The 19,940-nt window shown below is 37.9% G+C and overlaps 1 protein-coding gene and 1 long non-coding RNA gene across 4 annotated transcripts; both read left to right on the top strand.

Moving 5' to 3' along the window:
* The first annotated feature begins 1,109 nt into the window (after nucleotides 1-1,109).
* LINC3 (little nuclei3) lies at nucleotides 1,110-8,861 on the top strand. 3 transcript variants are annotated; one of them, XM_028055791.2, is made up of 8 exons: nucleotides 1,117-1,568; nucleotides 2,630-2,839; nucleotides 3,442-3,695; nucleotides 3,796-4,066; nucleotides 4,162-4,245; nucleotides 5,165-7,209; nucleotides 8,106-8,316; nucleotides 8,399-8,861. In XM_028055791.2, the coding sequence occupies exons 1-8, from the start codon at nucleotides 1,281-1,283 to the stop codon at nucleotides 8,606-8,608; spliced, it is 3,573 nt and encodes a 1,190-aa protein (XP_027911592.1). In that variant the 5' UTR covers nucleotides 1,117-1,280; the 3' UTR covers nucleotides 8,609-8,861. The 3 variants fall into 3 exon arrangements, with proteins under 3 accessions (XP_027911598.1, XP_027911592.1, XP_085525920.1); XM_085669794.1 differs by having other exon boundaries at nucleotides 1,463-1,578; XM_028055797.2 differs by lacking the exon at nucleotides 8,399-8,861 and having other exon boundaries at nucleotides 1,110-1,568; nucleotides 5,165-7,257; nucleotides 8,106-8,260.
* A 268-nt stretch (nucleotides 8,862-9,129) lies between these two features.
* Nucleotides 9,130-18,377, top strand: LOC146888317 (uncharacterized). Its single transcript, XR_014992969.1, has 3 exons — nucleotides 9,130-9,647; nucleotides 11,323-12,494; nucleotides 18,140-18,377. It is a non-coding gene; the product is annotated as an uncharacterized LOC146888317 (long non-coding RNA).
* Nucleotides 18,378-19,940: the final 1,563 nt, after the last annotated feature.

Here is a 19,940-nt window from a genome sequence, read left to right as displayed (position 1 = left end):
CTTGTACCATAAAGGAAAATTACTCCTATATTTCTCCTATTCACATGTGTTCACCAATAGTTTTCCTATGAGTACAGAGATAGTGCTCACTTCCTTGGGTCGAATATCTCATTCTTACCACAAATAAACAATAACCACCTAACGAATCCAATCGTTAAATGCAAATGTGTAGTGAGTGTACTAGTTTTGGTGTGTGTTGATTTTGATGCTAATTTTGGATGATTATAATAGGTGTTTTTGGTTGAAGATGATGAAGGCAAAAAGGAATGGAGAAAATGGGAAAAAAACAAGGAAGAAAAAAAAAGGTTATATGTTAATGTATTCTAGGTGTTCACCAAAGAAATACCAAATCAAAAAGTTGTTAATGTCGTTAGGCAAGAAGGATTACTTCCATGAATGTCTTAAGTATAAAAATCTAAGATAATCAAAGTTTGAGATTAAAAAAATCATGTTATGGTCTAGAGACCAAAAACATTGGTAATTCAATAATGTTTAAAAGTTCTTCAATTATAAAAAATTATGAAAGCAAATACAAGATAATGAAAAAACAGTGCAAGAAGTAAAATGAAAAATGAAATCTAAATTACAACAAAATATATTGAAAGAATCTAAAAATTTAAAATATGTTGTTGACTCCCCATAGAATCATCGTTACATGTATCATACTTATGCATAGTTTATCTGAGTGCTCCCATATAAAGTTGATATTTGGAGAGAATTTCAAATTTTGATAAATTTTTAAACCTAGCTTCCACAACTATATGTTAAACAAGATTTTACTCACGAACTTCGCAAGCTACTTCCAACAAGCATCACTAAACCCAATTCAACTAAAAATTTAATTTTTCTTATCTTTTTAGCTATGTACATGGATGGTAAAAAATTTCAACAAATATCTCTCTCTCTATATATATATATATATATATATTTAAAGATATAACGAACTTAATCCAAAAGTTTGTTTTCATTTTCGTATTCTTTTTTCTATTTTATTATCACCATTATTTTTTAAAAAATTCAAGTTTAATTTTTCTATATTAAATAAATGTGTCATTCGTCACCAATTCACTGCAATCCAAATTGGTGGTACAAAACAGTCTTAAAAGTACACAGTTCTATTCCACATAACGTTTAAACCCTTTTCAATTTCCAAAATTTCATACTTCCCTCAAACTAAACACGATCCCTCCCTCCTTTGTTTCTTCCGGCGGAACCCTCACCGTCTTTTCGTTTTCTTTGACTGCGCAGCGTCTTTTCCTCCCATTGTCGGTTACGGTACAATGTTCACGCCGCAGAAAAAGGTGTGGCCGAATGCCGCTGCGCCTTTCACGCCGCACCGAGGCGGTGCTGTGACGGTTTCCGCCTCTGCGAAGGGCAAAGCAGTCGCCGATGGTCCGCCGCCGCCGCCGTTGGGGTCTCTGACCGAAACCACCGTAGCGGTGGGGTTCGACACGGGGAACGCGGACGACTGGAGGCGGTTCACGGAGTTAGGGTTGCTTGATGAAAGTGTGATGCAGAGGAAGGACCACGAAGCACTCATGGAGAAGGTCTCGAGGCTCGAAAAAGAGGTTAGACTGGGTAAAGGTTTTGCGAATTTTCACCGATATTGATCTGAGGCGCGTTTCTAGGGTTTTTGTGTTTTTATTCGACTTCGACGCGGTAGAGCGGAACTTTATCTGTTTATGGTTTTTGTTTAGCTTATAAAGATAACATTTTGTTTAAATTTATGATTGATTGGTGTTTAGCGCTCGATATTTATGATTGATTAGTTAATTTGAATCTATAGTTGCAGTCGGTTAATAATATTATTAATATTGATATTAACATAGCTATTGGTGCTTATGTAATTTAGAGAAAGGAACTCTTTTGGTGGATTTAAGTAGCTTGAGAGCAACTAACTTTGTTTAGATCCCCCCGATCATCCCTAAAAGAAGTCTTTGATGTGTTGGAGAAATTACTAGAAAATGTGGTTGTGATTTTAGTTGCAATGCAGTCGTAGAGACTTCAAAACTGTGATATTGTACCTGCAGTTGAAGCTTGTTGAAACAAGTGTTGTAGTTGATAAAGTCATGAAGGCAAATCATTTTATGCTATTTCATGTCAAGGGTTGATACAGCAGGGCCTGGAATTATGACATGGTTTTGACTTTGGATGGACCAATTTCTTCTAAACTATGCCTTTTATATATTAAGGACCTAAGGGAGTAATTTTGAAGATTGTAGCTTCGAGTCAAATGATAAATTAAAGTTGAGAAGCATAGTGCAGTAGGAATAAGGTAATTCATGTCATTCTATGACAGATTTATAGGCCGTGATTCTGACTCTTGGTTTCATTAATTTCCCTTAAACTTGCTGACTCAAAGTTTCTAACTCATTAGAAGCTAATTGCTATGCACATGTTGTTATGATATAAAAATGAAGTCGGAACAGGTATTGTATACTGAATGTAAATAGAAGTACGAAAACATATCTATGGGTGTAAACAAGCAAATTCTTTGGGTGGCCTCTGCATTACAATTTCTAAAATATTTTATGGTTGCAGAGATTCTGTATGTTGTGGATATAATGTCATCTCCCTGATGATTGATTGTTCATTGATGAACTATTTTGTTTCTTTCATTTTTTCATAGCTTTTTGACTACCAGTACAACATGGGCCTGCTATTGATGGAGAAGAAAGAATGGAATTCAAAATTTGACCAGCTGAGGCAAGAACTAGCTGAAACTGAGGAGATTCTAAAACGAGAACAGTCAGCACATTTAATTGCCTTGTTTGAAGTTGAGAAGCGAGAGGAGAATTTGAGGAAAGCATTGAGCACAGAGAGGCAATGTGGGGCTGATGTATGTTTTTTGTTTTCATCTTCAGTTATATAGTTGTTATATTTATCTACTTTCGTGCATTTCTACTTTCCTCTGTTGTGTTGTCATCCTTTTTAATTTGCTTATTGTTGGAAGAAGAGCCTATCATTGGTTGGGCTTCAGTTTTTTCCTCACTTCCTCTTCACCCCTTTCCATGACATCATTCTGGAGTATTTAGGCATTACCTTCAGTTTTATCTGTTTTTGGTTCACTGAAAACTTCAGTTTTATCTGTTTTTGGTTCCCGCCTTTCTAATTATTACAAAAAGGTCACCTTATTTTGACTAGCTTTCCTTTTTTAAAAGATTTTGTATAGGAAATGGTGAAAACAACAGATAATAGAAATAGTGATAATATCAATCATCTTCTTAAACCTCTGGCCTTGGTGTTTCCATGGATGCATGTTCTCTTTCCTCTATTACTCTTCAGATTGTTCAGTACTTTACCAATTTATTTCTATTTCAATTTTATGATCAGATTTGTAGGATATTTCTGGAGTTTCTCATGTTAGGGTTGGAGTTTGAGATTCTTGTTTAGATGTTCCTTTATTTTATATTGATGTTTGCATAAATCATTCAATTGCAGCTTGAAAGAGCTCTGCGTGCAATGCATGAAGAGCATGCCCAAGTCCAGTCTAACTCCAATACAAAGCTAGCTGAAGCTAGTGCATTGGTTGATGGAATTGAAGAGAAGTCTTCAGTGGTTGACAAGAAACTGCTTGATGCAGAGGCTAAGCTTTCTGAGGTAAACAGAAAAAATGCAGAGCTGGATATGAAATTGCAAGAGGTTGAGGCTCGTGAAAGTTTGCTTCAAAAGGAGCGTTTGTCTTTAGCTACTGAGTATGCCTATTCTCTACAATTTATCATTGTTTCTATTCATTAAATTTTTTGAGCTCTTATGCATTTCAATTTAACATGAAGTTGGTATTCTACGTTGCAGTCGACAATCATTTGATGCAACATTCTATAAAGAAAGGGAAGATTTGAAGGAGTGGGAAAGGAAGCTACAGCAAAGAGAAAATATGCTATCCAATGGTAGGCAAAATATCAGTGAGAAAGAAAAAATGATAGTTGAAACCGAGAAGAACCTTAAACAGAAAGAAAGAGACCTGGACATGTTGGAGAAAAAGGTTAATTCTTCGAGTTCTTTACTGAAGGAAAAGGAAGCTGAGATTATTAGAAGAATAGCCGATATAAATGTGGAAGAGAAGGTCATGCTTTTTCATTGTGTCTTGATGATTTGTGTTCTGTTTTTTGTATTTTGCTGATACTTTCCATTCTTTGTATGTTGTGACTATGGTTGCAGAAAGTGAATTCCTTGAAGAGCACGCTGGAGATAAAAGAGAAAGAATTGTATGCATTGGAATCAAAACTTAATTCTAGAGAAAGAGTAAGTCCAGGAATCTTGTTGCTATGCAATGCAATAAAATGACATGCAAAATTCAAGAAAAGAAAAACTACATAACATTAATGAATAACTACTTAGCACACATGACCTAGAAATGAAATTCAAAATGATATCACTGAGATAGATTCATCTTGAAACAAATAGATTCTGAAGATTCTTAACCCCTGCCATATTCTTTCGCTCATACTGAGGTCCAAGACTGGTATTTTTTTTGGAGTAAAATCAGACGACCTGATGCTTCCAAATTTCTTAGAGTACTGTATAAATTCCATTGTGAATGAATAAATTTTCCTAGGGCTAGGGGTTCTTTTAGTTTCTGCATATGGGCAATGTCCCAGGCAGATATTAGTTCACAATTGAAAACTGTGACTACGATATTAGAAGTGCTTTGCTTTTATATTAGCATCTTGACATCTGCCTTTCGTTTGTGAATTTCATATTAAAATTGACAAATTTATTATTTTGAGTATCATCTATATTCATTTTGTCAGTTCATTTTTTATTTCTAATATTTATACAGGATAATAAAAGATTAAAACATCTTTTTCACTGACAAGAACTTACGACTTTTTTAAGGATACTGTTTGCATCATTGGGAGAGACCAAACGCTGAAGCTATGCTTTGGCTTTATGCATTAGCAGATGATAGTTTAAAGATTTATTTGCTTAACTGAATTCCTTTATTGTCAACATGGTAATAAACTTTTTTAAGTTTTACTCTGGGAATGACAACTCTACACAATTTTTCTCAAGTGAAAGTAAGGAAAGAAATTGAAAGTGGGAATTCACCATATAAACTCAAAATCAGAAAAAGAAGTTATGAGCAGAAGTGTACATGTTTGACATTAGTTACTTGCATGATTTTATGGCATTCTGATGGTTGAACCTGTGGTTTCTACAGGAGGGGATCCAGAAGCTCCTTGGTGAACAAAAGGCTACACTGGATTTGCAGATGCAGCAGGTTGATTTTGAAATGGAACACCAGCGGAAATCCCTTCTTGATGAGTTTAGCATCAAGGAGGAAGCCTTGGAGCAGAGGGAGGTCGAAGTCAACCATAGAGAAAAAAAGGTTGAAAAAGAAGAGCAGGCCTTGAGTAAGAAGGCTGAGAGAATAAAAGAACAAACTGCGGAGATTGAAGCAAAGCTGAAATCTTTAAAGGAGAAAGAGAAGACTCTGAAAATCAAGGAGAAAGAGTTGGAGAAGGAAAACCAACAATTGGTTGCTGATAGGGAGAGCATGGAGAATTTAAATGCTGAACTTCAGAGGATAAAAGCTGAGATTTCTCTGCAGGAGCTGCAAATACGCCAAGAGACTGAAAATTTGAAGCTTGTTGAGGATAACAAGTTAGAAAATTCTCGATTGCGATTGGAACTGAAACAGGAGATAGAGCATACCAGATTGCAGAAGGACTCTCTTGTGAAGGAAGCTGAAAACTTAAGGGAGGAGAGAGAGAGGTTTGAGAAAGAGTGGGAAGTACTGGATGAAAAAAGAGAAGAAATTACTAGGAAGCAGCATGATATTGATGTGGAGAAAGAAAGTTTAAGAAAGCTTCAGAACAGCGAAGAAGAAAGATTGAAAAGCGAGAAACAAAATATGCAAGAACATATAAAGAAAGAGCTGGAGAAGCTTGAATTGGAGAAGGAATCATTTAGAGATTCAATGAATCAAGAGAAACACCTGTTGTCTGAAAAGGTGAAAAATGAACAGGCTAAAATGATTCAAGATTTTGAATCAAAGATGAGGAATCTTGAGAATGAAATCCAGAAAAGACAGGAAGAAACGGAGAAAGATTTGCAGGAAAGAGAGAGAAATTTTCAGGAGAAAATGCAAAGAGAGCTTGACAACATTAATATATTGAAGAATGTTTCTGAGAAGGAATGGGAAGAAGCAAAGGCCGAGGGGATTAGATTAGAAAAAGAAAGGAAGGAACTTGAATTGAACAAGCAGCAACTTATGTCAGGCCAACTTGAGATGCGTGAAGATTCTGAAATGCTTATGAATCTCAGTCAGAAAGTTAAGAAAGGACGTCAACGCCTTGTGGCTGAAAGAAAAAATTTTCTTGAACTTGTTGAGAATCTGAAGAATTGCAAGGTCTGTGGTGAAGTTGTTGAGAACTTTGTTATATCTGATACTAAACTACCTGACTTAAAGGAAAGTGTGGTCATTCCCTTGCCTATTTCCCCTGTTCTGAATTATAAGCCTCCTAAGAACTCCCAGGACATTGTAGCTACTTCTGACATTAACAATTCTGGATCTGTAAGACCTGTGTCTTGGCTCCGTAAATGCACATCCAAGATTTTCAAACTGTCTCCAAGTAAAAGAGATGAAGCTATTAGGGCTTCTGACATGGCTGGGACATCACCACCCTCAAATGTGAATGATAGTGTAAACAAAGCAGATGAGCCTGGATCTCTTGCTAATATAGAAGGAGCTAGAGTTATTCTTGATGAACGTCAACCAGCGGGTGGGATGGCCTATCACTCTCTAGATACACCGCACCTCCAATCTGATCACATTGATAAAGAGGTTGGTGATGAATACTCCTTATCCATAGGTGATCACAGCTGGGTTGATAGTTTGGTTGATGGAGATCGAGATGATTCTCAACAGTCTGTTCCAAAGCTTCGAAGGGGCAGACCTGGGAGGAAAAGCAAATCTGGAATTGCTAGAACACGCTCAGTGAAGGCTGTTGTTAAAGAGGCCAGAGAGTTCCTAGCCAAAGAAGACAGTCGGGAAGACTCAAGTCACATTGAGAAAGCCAACACTGGAAGAAAGCGTCAACGGGCACAAACTTCTAGAGTTACAGAAAGTGAACAGAATGCTGGTGATAGTGAAGGGCAATCAGAGAGTATTACAGCTGGTGGGCGCAGGAAGAAGAGGCAAACAGTTGCTCCGCCAGCACAGGTTACTGGGGAGAAGCGATACAATCTTAGGCAGCACAAGACGTAAGTTTATTCTCAGGTCTCATCAGGCCCCATTTGGACCAGTAGCAGGTTACATTATATCTTATGCTGGTTGTGTATTTATTGGAGGGATTCTCTTGTGTGTGAGGTGTGAACTGAATATACACGGCTATATTTAGATTTATATTAACTCGAAAGGAATGATATGTTTGAAATAAACTCATGGTTGATTTCTGAAGGCCAATTGATATTTGCTATTGTGATAGGTAGATTTCTGTAATAGCAAGAATGACATTTATTATATTCTCATTATTAAACTGGTTAGGAAATTGTATTTTAGCGTAAATCACTCAGGTGGTGAGATCATTTAATAATATTATATGGGCATAAACACTAAATTCAGATACTAAGTATGACAGTTTTTGTTCTGTAGTATGTTTATTAAAATAAAATTGGTTTTACTAATAATGAAAGGTCAGAAACTTTTTTATTTGTTGATATGGCCCCATGCTTAATAGTATTTTTAAGAATTTGGTCTTTAACGGACTCCAATGGCGCAATGAAATCCATGTTCTTACATAGTGAGATAATGCTTTGTTGTTGATTATTCAGAAGTGATTTCCTTTTTACTGAACTGAAAAAGATCCTAAATCAAAGTAATTTTGGGTTTAGACAGCACTAGTTTACTTGGATGCCCTGTGGTGTGGTGGATACTTTCTCCGTAGTAAATAGTATTTTAGATATGTATAATAGTAGGAAATTGAATTGCTTGATTGAGTTTTAATGCCGTTTGGAATTATGTGAGAGGATGTTAAGGGGTTGTTATTGCAAGTGTCTTGCTTGTGGCTGTTAAGTATATTTAGCAGCAAAACCATGATGCATCATGTCTGTTTATATTCGGAGCTGTGGTCATGTTTTTCTTTATTGTTCTGGAGCAGTGCGGGCAAAGGTTCATCAAAACAGGCCATACCAAATGCAACAAGAAGTATGGGGAAAGAGACTGCGGGTAAACTGGAGGGGCAGATGAGCCCTGAAGTTGTTGAAACCTCATTAGCAGAAGCTGATGACAATGTACAAGTAGAAGACAAAAGCATGGTGCAGGTCACAACAACAAAAACTGTGGATGTCTCAGATGAAAGAGTTGTTAGGGTAACAGACTTGTTATGATCATTGATTTGACCAAACCTTCTGTACATACGTTCTATTCTATTTTTACACATTCTTTTTTCAGTTTGAAGTACCAAGAGATATTGTTGATGACAATGGTGCTGCGGAGGAAAATGGTACACCAGAATACCGAGACGAAGATGGAAGCACAATCCATGATGTTGAAAATGATGATGATGATGAAGATGATGATGATGATGAGGAGGAGGATGATGAGGAACATCCGGGTGAGGTGTCCATCGGAAAGAAGATCTTCAGATTTTTTACAACGTGATGGAAGAAGTTATATTTCATTTATATGACATTAGATATACAAATGTTATGATTCCTTATTTAGGAGATTAGGCATGTAATATTAGATTGGGGTAGCATCCATGTTTGTTTAGCATTTATTACCGGCAGTTGAGAAGCATTGTTCTGCTGCCTGTGTTCTCAATAACTGTTTCCTTGCAAAAATAGATTTACTGCTAAGAAAGTTAATGCTTTCAAGAAATGAACTAAATGGAGCCCAATTTAATTGTCTATTACGAGTGTTTGTGTTATTCATAAAAGGGTTAAATATGTTTTTGGTTCCTCAAGTTTTAGCAAAATTTGAAATTAGTTTCTCATCTAAATTTTTGACCAATTTAGTCTTCTATCTTTCAAAATGTATGAATTTAGTCCTTTTAACTAAAATTTGTTAAGTTTATTTAATGTTTCAAGCGTATTTCATGATAGTATTTCAATTATTTACATTCTTTGACATATTTTTGCTTCAATGTTAACTTAAATACTATCATGAAATGTGTTTGAAACGTTAGATAAACTTAACAAAATTTGGTTAAAAGGATTAAATTTATGCATTTTGAAAGATGAAGGACTAAATTAGTATAAAGTTTTGATGAGGGACTAATTCCAAAATTCATTGAAATTTGATGAACCAAAAACATATTTAACCCTTCATAAAATTAAGCAATTTCATGACATGGCTGGTACTGAATCTATTGTAGAGAAAAGTAGTTTAAAATAACTAAAAATATGAAAATTAAATTTTATTTGCCTTGAGTCAATGAACAAAACAAAAAATAATTTAAAATGAATACTGTGAAACCCTCCTTTTTAGACACTCTTTCCCCTCTCTATTTGCCAATTCGCAAAACAACACTCGTTTACTTTCATTCAACATATTTTTCCCCTTCCTTCCTTGTTTCCCTCACTTCTCTCAAACCAGGAGGCTTGAGCACCAATTCTGATCCCTCTTTCCTTCCTGTATAGCAAGTGAACCTGAGACTAGAACAGGACCTCCTCCACCAGTGAATTTCCTTTTCTTCCATGTAAGTTAATTCCAACCTCCCCAATTCTCTTCAATTTGAAATTTTGGAGCTCCATTCTTGTTGAGCCAAATTAGGATCCTATTTTCACTTTGTGAACTTGTATTTTAGCCTTTTAACTCCTTAGGTTGTGCAATTGAGGTATCCCTTGTTGGAAGTGTTTTGGCTAGTTAGTAACTTCTAGAGGTAAGAGAAGTTGATTGTTTTGCTTAAAATTTCGTATATAATTATCTTTGATACCTTTGATTGCATGAATCTGTGTTTGTTTGATGCTTGGATCACCCATTTGTGCTGAATTAGAGTTATTGGCATAAATTTCATGGCTTCTGCATGTGGGAACAGATTGGAAATTTGGTATTTTCGCCTGGGCAAGCAGCTCTCGCCTGAGCGAAAAGCTCTCGCCTGAGTGAAAATGTCAAAAAACCCACCCCTATTCCTGTGTGAAACCTCGCCTAGGCGAGCTGGTTTCGCTTAAGCGAGAGTCACTCTCGTCTAAGCGAAATAGCTTAGCCTGAGTGAGAATTCGACAAGATTTCAAGTTGCCTCTGTTTGGAGCCTCGCTCAGGCGAGTGTGACCCGCCTAAGCGAGATAGCCCTCTCGCCTGGGCGAGATCCTCTAGCTTGAGTGAGAATCACTACAGAGTTATGATTAATTCCCTGTTTTAAATGGATGAAGTTGTATTTTAAACGCGATAATGTGGTATTTGTTCATACTATACTTGGTTTGTCATAACTAGTAGACTAGGTAATGATATTGTATGAAATTGGAATATGAGAAGTATGGTTGAATTAGGATTTTAAGGGAAATTCTAAGGGAAATGTTTTAGTATATCTAAGGACATGAGGACTCAATTTTGGTTAGTATCCTAATGCTCCAATAACCATTAAGGCTCATGTAGAGTGTAATGGATTATGTCGTGAGGAGTAGCAGGAGGTCCTAGTTTGTGGACCCAATCAGCATAGATGCGAATGGGACTTACCTAGGGAGTGGTTGGGTGATAACCCCTTAAGCCCAAACTCTGCAGAGTTTGGAAACCTTCACAGGTGTAAGCCACCAAGAGATCCAATGTCGCTTACATAATTTGGATATTGAGTCTAGTGTCATGTATCTGTGTTGTGTTGTGGTGGTTTAAGTAATTCTGATGGATGTGAAAACACTTGCTCATAATTATAATTGAATTGCATGATTTCTCTTCTTTTAGTTAGCTTACCCTTCTTGTCTGTGCGTGTTCTTTTTGTGTATGTCCTCTTTTGAAATGACCATCTATGAATTGGTGTGAGTAGAGAAGGATCCAGGTGAAGATACTCCCTTCTTGGATATGAATTGACCATGGATAGAGATGCTTGATATGGTTCTTGTTCATACTTTGGAATAAAGTTTTTGGATGTATATGTTATCTCTTCCTATTGCGACTTATACAGTTATTTTTGGATGACTGTATTAACATTCCATATGGCCTATTTTGACTATCTACTATGTTTGATCATGATATAATGATTTGTTTAATAACTTAAAAACTATTAAATGAGATGTTACACTTTTGGTATCAGAGCAGTGGTTCCTTTAGGATCTGTAGGTGTGAGCTTGCTTAGTTTCTGTTGTGTGTTCCTTGTGATGTCTTTGGCATAGTTTTGGTATCTGTTAGTCAGACTGATGGTTCTTTCTTTGTGTGGTCAGAAAGCTATGGCACCTAGGCCTCCTCCTCCTCCTCTTCCAAACCCGGATAACCTTTACTTGGTGGGAGCAATTAAGGCAATGATAGTATCCATGCAACAGCAGAATGCTAACATGGTGAATCATCACAACCTAGCCTTGCAGCAGATGGAGTCTGCTAGACTAGCAGTGAAGGCGACTTAGCAGAGGCACTTGGAAGCCCTGCATCAGATAGGGGAGAATCTTTCTGCAGTTGGTTCTTCCCAGTCTCCACCACCTTGAGTGCAAGAGTGGAGTTTGGAGGATTTCCTTCAACATCATTCGTCTCGCTTTTATGGTAAGACTAGCCTGAATGAAGTGGATTAGTGGATGAGGGATATGGAGCGGATTTATGACGCGAAGAGGTGTCCCGCCAAGAACGGATTGGCATATTCTGAGTATCTTCTGGCGTGAGAGGCCGTCCACTAGTGGTCTAGTATAAAGATGATGCTGGAGGACAGCAATGAGCCTATCACTTGGGAGCTGTTTAAGAAAAAGTTTTATGTTGAGTACTTCCCAGAGAATGTGAGGTACGCCAAAGAGGTCGAGTTCTTGCAGTTGATGCGAGGAGATATGTCAGTATCAGAGTATGCTGAAAGGTTCAAACACTTGGGCATATTCCAAACCCTGAAAATGGCAGAGGATTGACAGTGTAGAAAGTTTGAGAATGGATTGAGAGGCGATCTCAAGCTCATGGTGGACCCACTCTCTATCAAGGAATTCCCTACCTTGGTAGAGAAAGCAAGAGTAATGGAGAAGTTGAAAGCTGAGGTCGAGGTTCAGCAGTGATCATAGAAAAAGGTGGGAGGACCATCTGAGTCCACGAGCAGACAGGACGATAGGAGGAAACCATACTCTAGGCCTCAATCTCAGGGTCCTAGGAGGTTCTCATATCAGCCTCAACAATCTTAGCCTTCCAGACCACATTGCTTTCTTTGTGGGGGACCCCATATGAAGAATGCGTTCCCTCAACTCTTTGCAGGAGGACGTCTCACAGTTGTGGCAAGGAGGGTCATTTCATCAGAGATTGCCCCGTCAGTAGGAGTGCAGTACTGAGGCCTCCAACACAGTCTCAACCACAACAGACGAGGGGAGGTACAAGGCCTCAGGTGGCTGGCCGAGTATATGCCATGACGGGTACAGAGCGGTCATATCAGGTAACCTCATCATCGAATCATGTATGATTGCTGGTAGGAGTTTGTGCGTTTTATATGATTCTGGAGCGACACACTCCTTTGTGTCAGAATCTAAAGTGGTAGAGTTGGGTCTTCGGGTGAGGGAACTCCAGTTTGATCTGGTGGTGTCCACGCCTGCTTCTGGTTTGGTCAGAACCTCAACGATGTGTGCTAGATGTTTAATCAGTGGTCTGTTGAGAATGGAGATGGAAATCTTGAGACATCTGTAGTAAGGGATTTCTCAAACGTTTTCCCTGAGGATGTGCTTGGCTTGCCTCCTCTTAGGGAGATAGAGTTCTCCATTGATCTGGTGCTTGAAGCAGGACTAGTATCAATAGCACCTTACAAAATGGCTCCTGCTGAGTTAGTGGAATTGAAGAAACAAATTAAAGAGCTGCTAGAAAAACAGTTTATCAGACCGAGCGTGTCACCTTGGGGAGCGCCAATGTTGTTGGTCAAGAAGAAAGACGACAATTCTAGGCTTTGTGTGGATTATAGGCAATTAAACAAGTTGATCATCAAGAACAAATATCCTCTGCCAAGGATAGATGACTTGATGGATCAGTTGCACGGTGTTGCAGTGTTTTCTAAGATCAACTTGAGATCGGGATACCATCAGATTCGAGTTAAGTCTGATGATGTGCAGAAGACCGCTTTCAGATCCATATGGGCACTACAAGTATGTAGTGATGCCTTTTGGTGTAACTAACACCCCTGCCTTGTTCATGGACTATATGAACATAATCTGCAGGCCGTTTCTAGACAAGTTCGTGGTGGTTTTCATCGACGACATCTTGATATACTCCTGAACTCGTGAAGAGCATTCAGAGCATCTGAGGACAGTTCTGAGCATCTTGAGAGAGAAGCAACTGTATGTGAAACTGTCAAAGTGCGAGTTTTGGATGACCACCGTCCAATTCTTGGGGCATATGATCTAGCTCAGGGCATATCTGTGGATCCATCCAAGGTGGGAGTTGTGTTGAAGTGGGAGCGTCCTAAGTCAATGACTGAGATTATGAGCTTCGTGGGGCTGACAGGCTACTATAGGAGATTCATTGAGGGATTCTCTAAGATGGTGGCACTCTTGACACAGCTGACTCGCAAGGATAAGCCTTTTGCTTGGACTGACCGGTATGAAGAGAGCTTCCTAGAATTGAAGCAAAAGTTGAATAATGCCCTCGTGCTGGTGATTCGTGATACCAGTAGCCCCTTTGATGTTTATTTGATGCTTTCCATAAGGTATTAGGGTGTGTTCTGATGCAAGACAAGAGAGTAGTTGCCTACGCCTCAAGGCAGGTAAAGAATCATGAGAAGAACTACCCCACGCATGACTTGGAGCTAGCAGCAGTGGTGATGAAGGATTATCTTGTTCCTTTTTAAGATTATTGAATATGGTGTGAGTTGATTAAGAAAGCTAAGTGAAATCCCCACTAGACATTAAGATAGCAAGCTATTTAGATGTGAAGGTTCCTTTCACAAAGCTCAAGAGAAGAAGATGATGGATTGATTCAAAACAAAAAGGAAATGGAAAGCACATAAACAATAGAAAACCAAGAACAATTAAATGAAGAAGAAAACATAAAATGGAAAAGAAAGGAATGGTAAAAATGTGAGAAGCACGCCACTACAAGGCTAGGCTAGAAGCCATGACAACCTTGAAGATGAGTGGATGTGTGCCACCACTTGTTGTGCAAGATAAGGCTTAAAAGTATTCACTTCCTAGGGAGGAAACTCTCACAAATGGTTGAGACACAAGAGTGCTTTTACTTCAAAATCTTCGACCCTTTTACATGTCTAGGAGCACCCATTATATAGAAGAGTTTAAAGGCCTTTCAACAAATAAAAGATACATAAGGATGTCTCTACAGAAACCTAATCCTAGCTTCTAGAAACTAGGTCAAATAAGGTTACAAGAAATGAGAGACAAAAGAGCTAACTATGGTGTGTGCAAGGCTAATTTCGTTCTAGCACAAAAGGAGACAAAGAATGTGTCTTATATGTCTCCAAAAAGTGACCAAAGTGTGCTAAAAACAAAGAAGACCAAAGGTACATAGGTACACTTGCTTCATGCCTTTTACTTTATGCTTTATGCCTTTGCTTCACTCTCTCCTCCACATCATTTATGCTCCCCAATCACCACGCGCCACCTAGCATTGCTTTCTTACTCCTAATTAACCTACAAAGCAAATAAACATAGATTAGCATGTTGGCTTAAGTCAAGTCAACTATAGTCAACAAGTCAAACCTAGACAAAGGTCAACAAGTCAACTAAAGTTGATTAAACTAAGTCAACTTAGGGAATCAAAAATAACAAACACAAATGAAAGGGATGAAGGATTAGTGAACTTCCTTTCTAAACATGCTTAGTCTTCTTAAGCATATGCCTCCATCCTTGGTTGGGGTCAATCCTTCATCAAGTGGTGTTTGCCCTGAAGATCTGGAGACATTATCTTTATGGTGCGTATTTCCAGGTTTTCAGTGACCACAAAAGTCTGAAGTACCTGTTTGACCAGAAAGAGTTAAACATGAGACAGAGGTGGTGGATGGAGTTCTTAAAAGACTTTGACTTCGAGTTGCTGTATCACCTAGGAAAAAAAATGTGGTAGCTGACGCCTTGAGCAGAAAAAAAGTTCATGCATCTTACATGATGGTCAAGGAGTTGGACTTAGTGGAACAATTCAGAGATATGCGGTTGTAGGTGGTTTTAGGAGGGGGCGTCATTAGATGCAACCATCTAGTGGTGTCTAATGATTTCCTTGGTTTGATAAAGGAAAGACAACTGTCTGATCCCAAGTTGCAGAAAATGGTGGAGTTGTTTGGCACCGAGAAAGACAAAGACTTGGTGATGGGAGGTGATGGGGTGTTAAGATTCAGAGGCAGAATCTGTATACCTAAGGACATGAAGGTGAGGGGTATGATTCTCGAAGAAGGGCACAAGAGCCATTTTAGCATGCAACCAGGCATGACTAAAATGTATCAGGATCTGAGGGAATCTTTTTGGTGGTTGGGCATGAAGCAAGATGTTGCCCAGTTTGTATCATCCTGCTTGACCTATTAGAAGGCCAAGGCAGAGCATCAGAGACCTAGAGGGATGCTGCAACAGTTGGAGATACCAGAGTGGAAGTGGGATAGCATTACCATGGATTTTGTTATCCACTTGCCACGGACTGTGAGGAGCCACGATGCCATCTGGGTTATAGTAGATCGCCTGACCAAGAGCGACCACTTCCTAGCTGTGAATCTGAGGATGTCCATGGCGAAGATGATGTAAATTAGTGAAATCGTGAAGTTGCATGGAGTGCCTTGGGCAGTAGATTTGCTATAAGCTCAACTTATCACCCTCAGACGGATGGTCAGTCAAAGAGGACGATCTAGTCACTTGAGGACCTCTTGCGGACTTGCATGTTGGACCATCTAGGTGCCTGGGATGAGGTCCTGCCTTTGGTGGAGTTTACCTATAATAAAAGCTTCCATGCAAGCATTGGCATGGCGTCATACGAGGCTCTCTATGGCAGGAAGTGAATGACTCCCTTATGCGGGTACCAAGATGGGGAGTCAATGGTGGTGGGACCAGAGTTGTTGAGGCAGACTACTAAGAAGGTCAAGCTCATACAAGGAAGAATGAAAGCATCCCAAAGTAGGCAGAAATCCTATGCTGATAAGAGGAGAAGACCTTTGGAGTTTGCACTTGGGGACCACTTGTGTGGGAAGGGCAATCCGCTCGAGGAAATTGTCTCCTAAGTTCATTGGTCCATATCATATCTTGAGAAGGATTGGACCAGTGGCTTATGAGATCGCCTTGCCTCCTTAGTTGACCAACCTCCACTCGGTGTTTCACGTTTCGCAGTTAAGGAAGTATGTGCTTGACCCCTCTCAAGTGCTGGAGGTGGAAGACTTGCAAATTAGAGGAGATCTTTCAGTGGAGGTTCAGCCTGTTGGTCTTGGTGATATCCAGACAAGGCAGTTGAGAGGGAAGTCCATCAGTCTAGTCTAGGTCATCTGGGACAAGAGGACGGGTGATTCCCCTTGGGAATTAGAAGAGGATGTGAGAAAGTCATATCCCCACATGTTCTCTGGTAAGTCTCAATTTTTGGGTCAAAAATTTTTATTGTTGGGGAGGATGTGAGACCCCCCTTTTTAGACACTCTTTCCCCTCTCTCTTTGCCAGTGCACAAAACAACACTCTTTCACTCTCATTCAGCATATTTTTCTCCTTCCTCCCTGTTTCTCTCACTCCTCTCTAACCAGGAGGCTTGAGCACCAATTCTGATCCCTCTTTCCTTCCTGTGACAGCAAGTGAACCTGAGACCAAAATAGGACCTCTTCCCCTAGCCGAATTTCCTTTTCCTCCATGTAAGTTAATTCTAGCCTCCCCAATTCTCTCCAATTTGGAATTCTGGAGCTCCATTTTTGCTGAGGCAAATTAGGATCCTATTCTCAGTTTGTGAACCTAGATTTCAGCTCCTTAGGTTGTGCAATTAAGGTGCCCCTTGTTGGAAGTGTTCTGGCTAGTTAGTAACTTCTAGAGATAAGGGAAGCTGACTGTTTTGCTTAAAATTTCGTATATAATTATCCTTGATACCTTTGATTGCATGAATCTATGTTTGTTCGATGCTTGGATCACTTATTTGTGCTGAATTGGAGTTGTTGGCATAAATTTCATGGATTGTACATGTGGGAACAGATTGGAAATATGGTATTTTTGCTTAGGTGAGCAGCTCTCGCCTGAGCAAAAATGCCAGAAAACCCACCCATGTTCCTACGCAAAACCTCGCCTAGGCGAGCTTGTTTCGCTTAAGCGAGAGTCACTCTCATCTAAGCGAAACAACTTAGCCTGAGTGAGAATTCGACCAGATTTCAAGTTGCCTCTATTTGGAGCCTCGCTCAGGCGAGTGTGACCCGCCTAAGCGAGATAGCCCTCTCGCCTGGGCGAGATCCTTTAGCCTAGGCGAGATCCTCTAGCTTGAGCGAGAATCACTGCAGAGTTATGATTAATTCCCTATTTTAAATGGATGAAGCTGTATTTTAAACGAGATAATGTGGTATTTGTTCATACTATGCTTGGTTTGTCATAACTAGTAGACTAGGTAATGATATTGTATGAAATTGGAATATGAGAAGTGTGATTGTACTAGGATTTTAAGGGAAATTCTAAGGGAAATGTTTTAGTATATGTAAGGACATGAGGACTCAATTTTGGTTGGTATCCTTACGCTCCAATAACCATTAAGGGTCATGTAGAGTGTAATGGATTATGGCATGAGGAGTAGCAGGAGGTCCTAGTCTGTGGACCCGATCCGTCATAGACGCGAAGGGGACTTACCTTGGGAGTGGTTGGGTGATAACCCCTTGAGCCCAAACTCTGCAGAGTTTGGGAACCTTCACAGGTGCAAGCCACCAAGAGATCCAATGTCGCTTACATAATCTGGATATTGAGTCTAGAGTCATGTATCTGTGTTGTGTTGTGGTGGTTTAAGTAATTCTGATGGATGTGAAAACTCTTGCCCATAATTATAATTGAACTGCATGATTTCTCTTCTTTTAGTTAGCTTACCCTTCTTGTTTGTGCATGTTCTTTTTGTGTATGTCCTCTTTTGCAATGATCACCTATGAATTGGTGTGAGCAGAAAAGGATCCAGGTGATGATACTCCCCTCTTGGACAGGAGTTGATCGTGGATAGAGATGCCTGATAGTGGTTCTTGTTCATGCTTTGGAATAGAGTTTTTGGATGTATATGTTATCTCTTCCTTAGCATAGGCTACACTTATAGTTTGCGACTTATACGATTATTTTTGGATGACTGTATTAACATTCTATATGGCCTATTCTGACTCTCTGCTTTGTTTGATCATGATATAATGTTTTGTTTAGTAACTTAAAAACTATTAAATTGGATATTACAAATACACTATGATTTTGAAATATTAGTTTTGTATAATAATTAAGCATAATCTTTTATCATAGTAATGGTATTTTAAAATAAAAATAAATTATGAAAGACAAAAGAATAATAGACTTTTATATTATTATTATTATTATTATTATTATTATTATTATTATTATTATTATTATTATTATTATTCATGAAATAACTTTTTAAAAATAATTTAGGAAATGCGATATAAAATATAGAACGATTAAAATTAGAGTTTTTAAATTTATAATAAGGAAAAAGATTTAAACATTTATAAACATGAAGAACACAAAAAAAAGTATAATTAGTTAAAAATGTTTTATTAACACAACGATGATTTAATAAATTATTTAATCAATTTACTATAACAAATTAAAAAAATTTATATAAATATTTTAAATTTAAAAATATAACGAATATAAAATATAAGAATATTTACATTATCTAAAAAATTTTAATTCTAAAATAATAACTAATTTCTAAAATTAAAAAATATTTTTAAAAATAGAAATATTTTCTAAAAAAGTAATTTAAGTCAAAAGATATTAAAAAATATTCTCAACAATGAATCATATAATAAATCCTAGAAGAAATTGAACAAACTATGAATGAGGTCACTTTACATGAACTTGCTATTCAATTTAATGATAGTGAATTTGAAATTGATCTAGATGATGTTGAAGTTTACGATGTTATCTTCAAATCATTAGAAGTCTTATCAATGTGATGTCAATATGAGTGAGTTGAATTTATATAAAATTAGTTAAATTAAGCTCAAGATGCACTCTTCACCCTTCATTGCATTTTACAATATGGTCAATCAACAATCACACATAAACGAATCAACAATCACAGACAGGTGGGTGAGCAACAATAGTTATCATAATAATAGTTTTAACCACATCATACAAACACATGTGTGGTCTCCTACGCAAATATCTCAGTCTACAGGTTCCTAACTGCTCATGGTTCCCAGAGTCTTACGAACGAAGTTCACTCCCCACTGCTCTCTCAAAAAGACTTACAAGCGAAGTTCATCAGCTGTATAACCACACAAAGTTACTAAGAACCTAAGACTTTTGCTGAGAGACAAACACACAAACATATCAACAATTTTCCCTTGTCCATACAGGGTTTCTCACACAACATGAATACACCACCAAACCTCATTATATATATATATATATATATATATATATATATATATATATATATATATTAATAAATAAGATGTAAAAACAAGTTTAAACAAGTTAGAACATCTTGAAACAATTAAAATAATTAGCTCCCCTTGTCCTTTACTCTTCACTTCTTCCTTCTTTCCCTTCAAAACTCAACCTTTAAAACCTTCTCCTTTCCTCCTTTACTTGCCACATTTTTTATTAAAATTCTCTCTCGTAAACCTTGTCCTCTTGTATTTATAAGGCTAATATCTCAAAGGCAAATACAATATTTTATTATCACCTATTATTATCTAACAACATATAAGAATATTTTTTAATTTGTAACAATA

This window comes from Vigna unguiculata, chromosome 2 (assembly GCF_037176805.1).
Source record: "Vigna unguiculata cultivar grain cowpea cultivar isolate G323 ecotype 2 chromosome 2, ASM3717680v1, whole genome shotgun sequence".
NCBI classification, from domain to species: domain Eukaryota; kingdom Viridiplantae; phylum Streptophyta; class Magnoliopsida; order Fabales; family Fabaceae; genus Vigna; species Vigna unguiculata.
This window is presented reverse-complemented; position numbering and strand designations above follow the sequence as displayed.